The sequence below is a fragment of the Empidonax traillii genome, unplaced genomic scaffold, assembly GCF_003031625.1.
Source record: "Empidonax traillii isolate 1590-97213 ecotype Southwest subspecies unplaced genomic scaffold, ASM303162v1 scaffold3845:size10777, whole genome shotgun sequence".
Classification (NCBI taxonomy): Eukaryota; Metazoa; Chordata; class Aves; order Passeriformes; family Tyrannidae; genus Empidonax; species Empidonax traillii.
In genome coordinates this window covers 8,763-10,777 of record NW_020959038.1, presented here as the reverse complement: position 1 = coordinate 10,777, position 2,015 = coordinate 8,763, and the positions used below count along the sequence as shown (strand labels likewise).

Genomic DNA, 2,015 nt, shown 5'->3' with positions numbered 1-2,015 from the left:
ATGACATAAAAAAAATGTGCATTTGCAGGGAAGATGCTGAGCTTTCCTACCACAGAGTAGTCAATTTGTAATATTCTGCATGCCATATTAAGAGACCTTTGTATGTAGAGATTATCACAATCACATGAATATTTTCCCGTGCGGTAGAAAGAACATAACGCCAGGTCTCCGCTGTACTGGACCCGACATCTTTGTGGACAATGTCCCGTCTTTTTGAGCTTCCCGTGGGCGGGGCGGGCATCTCTCGGCAGCGCTCGGTGCCTGCAGTGCCGGGAGGAGGCTGCGGGCGCCGCTGTTGACCGAGAGGAGCGAGAGGAAGGTCGGAGCGCTGCAGCCCCGCCCGCTGCGGACCGGCTCGATCGCTGGATTCCTGAGTAGGAAAGTGGTCGGTTTCCGATCGTCCCTGGGTTGCAGAGCCGGGGTACAGGGAGGCGGAGAGACCGACAACAACGGAGAGCGGCAAATCGTAGCCGAAGCGGGAACTGAATTGGCGGTCAGTGGAGAGGATCTGCCTGCAGTGTTGCGGTGCCGGCGGTGCGGCGGCTGCGATGTGCTCTGCGGGGAGGCGCTGGGGCCGGCGGCAGCGAATCCTGCTCTGGGGCGTTCTGCTGGCGGCTTGGGAGGCGGTGTGGGGGCAGCTGCGCTACTCGGTGCCCGAGGAGATGCCCAAGGGCTCGTTCGTGGGAGATATGGCCAAGGACCTGGGGCTGCAGCTGCCGGCGCTCCAAGACCGCGGCGTCCGTGTTGTCTCCGAAGACAGGACGCAGTATTTTGCTCTGCACGGGAAGACGGGACATTTATTGACGGCCGAGAGGATCGACAGAGAAGATTTATGCGAGAGTGTGGAGCAATGCGTGCTGCGCTGTGAGCTGATAGTGGAGGGGGAAATGAAGGTTTATGGAATAGAAGTGGAAGTAACGGACGTTAACGACAATGCGCCCAGCTTCCGAGAGGCAGAAAAACAGCTGAGAGTGAGTGAGACAACTTCTCTGGGGTCGCGATTTCCCCTAGCCAGGGCTCATGACCCCGACTGGGGACAGAATTCCCTGCAGAGCTACGAGCTGAGCGGCGACGAGCACTTCTCGCTGGCCGTGCAGACGGGCCCCGGCGGGGATCAGCGTCCCGAGCTGGTGCTGGCGAAGGCGCTGGACCGGGAGGAGGCGGCGTTCCACGAGCTGGTGCTGAGGGCGATGGACGGCGGCGATCCGGCCCGGACGGGCACGGCGCGGATCCGCGTGACGGTGGTGGACGCGAACGACAACGCGCCCGTGTTCAGCCAGGCGGAGTACACGGTGCGTGTGCCGGAGGACGTGCCCGTGGGCTCCACCCTCGTCACCGTCACGGCCACCGACCCCGACGAGGGTATAAACGGGCACATGAAATTTTCATATCAAGCACTTTCTGTGAAAGCCTCGCAAATTTTTCAGCTTGACGCCGAAACAGGAGAGATTATGTTGATGCGTAACTTGGACTTTGAGGAAGGCAACTACTATGAACTGGAGATTCAGGTTCGAGACGGCGGAGACCTTTCCGACACGGCGAAAGTAGTGATCAGCGTGACAGACGTAAACGACAATGCGCCGGAGATTTCTGTGAGGTCAGCGCTGAGTGAGATCTCGGAGGACGCCCCGACGGGGACGGTGGTGGCCCTGCTGCACGTGCACGACAGAGACTCGGGGGCCAATGGCGACGTGCGCTGCTCTCTCGACGGGAGTCTCCCTTTCCGGCTGGACAGCTCGCAAGGCAGCCACTACCGCGTGGTGACAGCGAGAGAGCTGGACCGGGAGCAGCAGTCGGAGTACAACGTGACAGTGCGGGCGTCCGATGGCGGGTGGCCGGCGCTGCAGAGCAGCAGGGTGCTGGCGCTGCGGGTGCTGGACGTGAACGACAACGCGCCGGTGTTCTCGCAGGAGCGCTACAGCGCGCGTCTGCGGGAGAACAACGCGGCGGGCGCGCTGGTGCTGGTGGTGCGGGCGACGGACGCCGACTGGGGTGGGAACGCGCGTGTGCGGTAC

The 2,015-nt window shown here is 61.7% G+C and overlaps 1 protein-coding gene across 1 annotated transcript in view; it reads left to right on the top strand.

Moving 5' to 3' along the window:
* Positions 1 to 533: 533 nt before the first annotated feature.
* Positions 534 to 2,015, top strand: part of LOC114072742 (protocadherin gamma-A12-like) — a gene marked incomplete at its 3' end in the record, with an annotated part of 10,221 nt that continues 8,739 nt past the window's right edge. The window contains exon 1 of the mRNA XM_027910601.1: positions 534 to 2,011. Coding sequence (XP_027766402.1) covers positions 549 to 2,011 — 1,463 coding nt within the window. The remainder of the gene's footprint in view (positions 2,012 to 2,015) is intronic.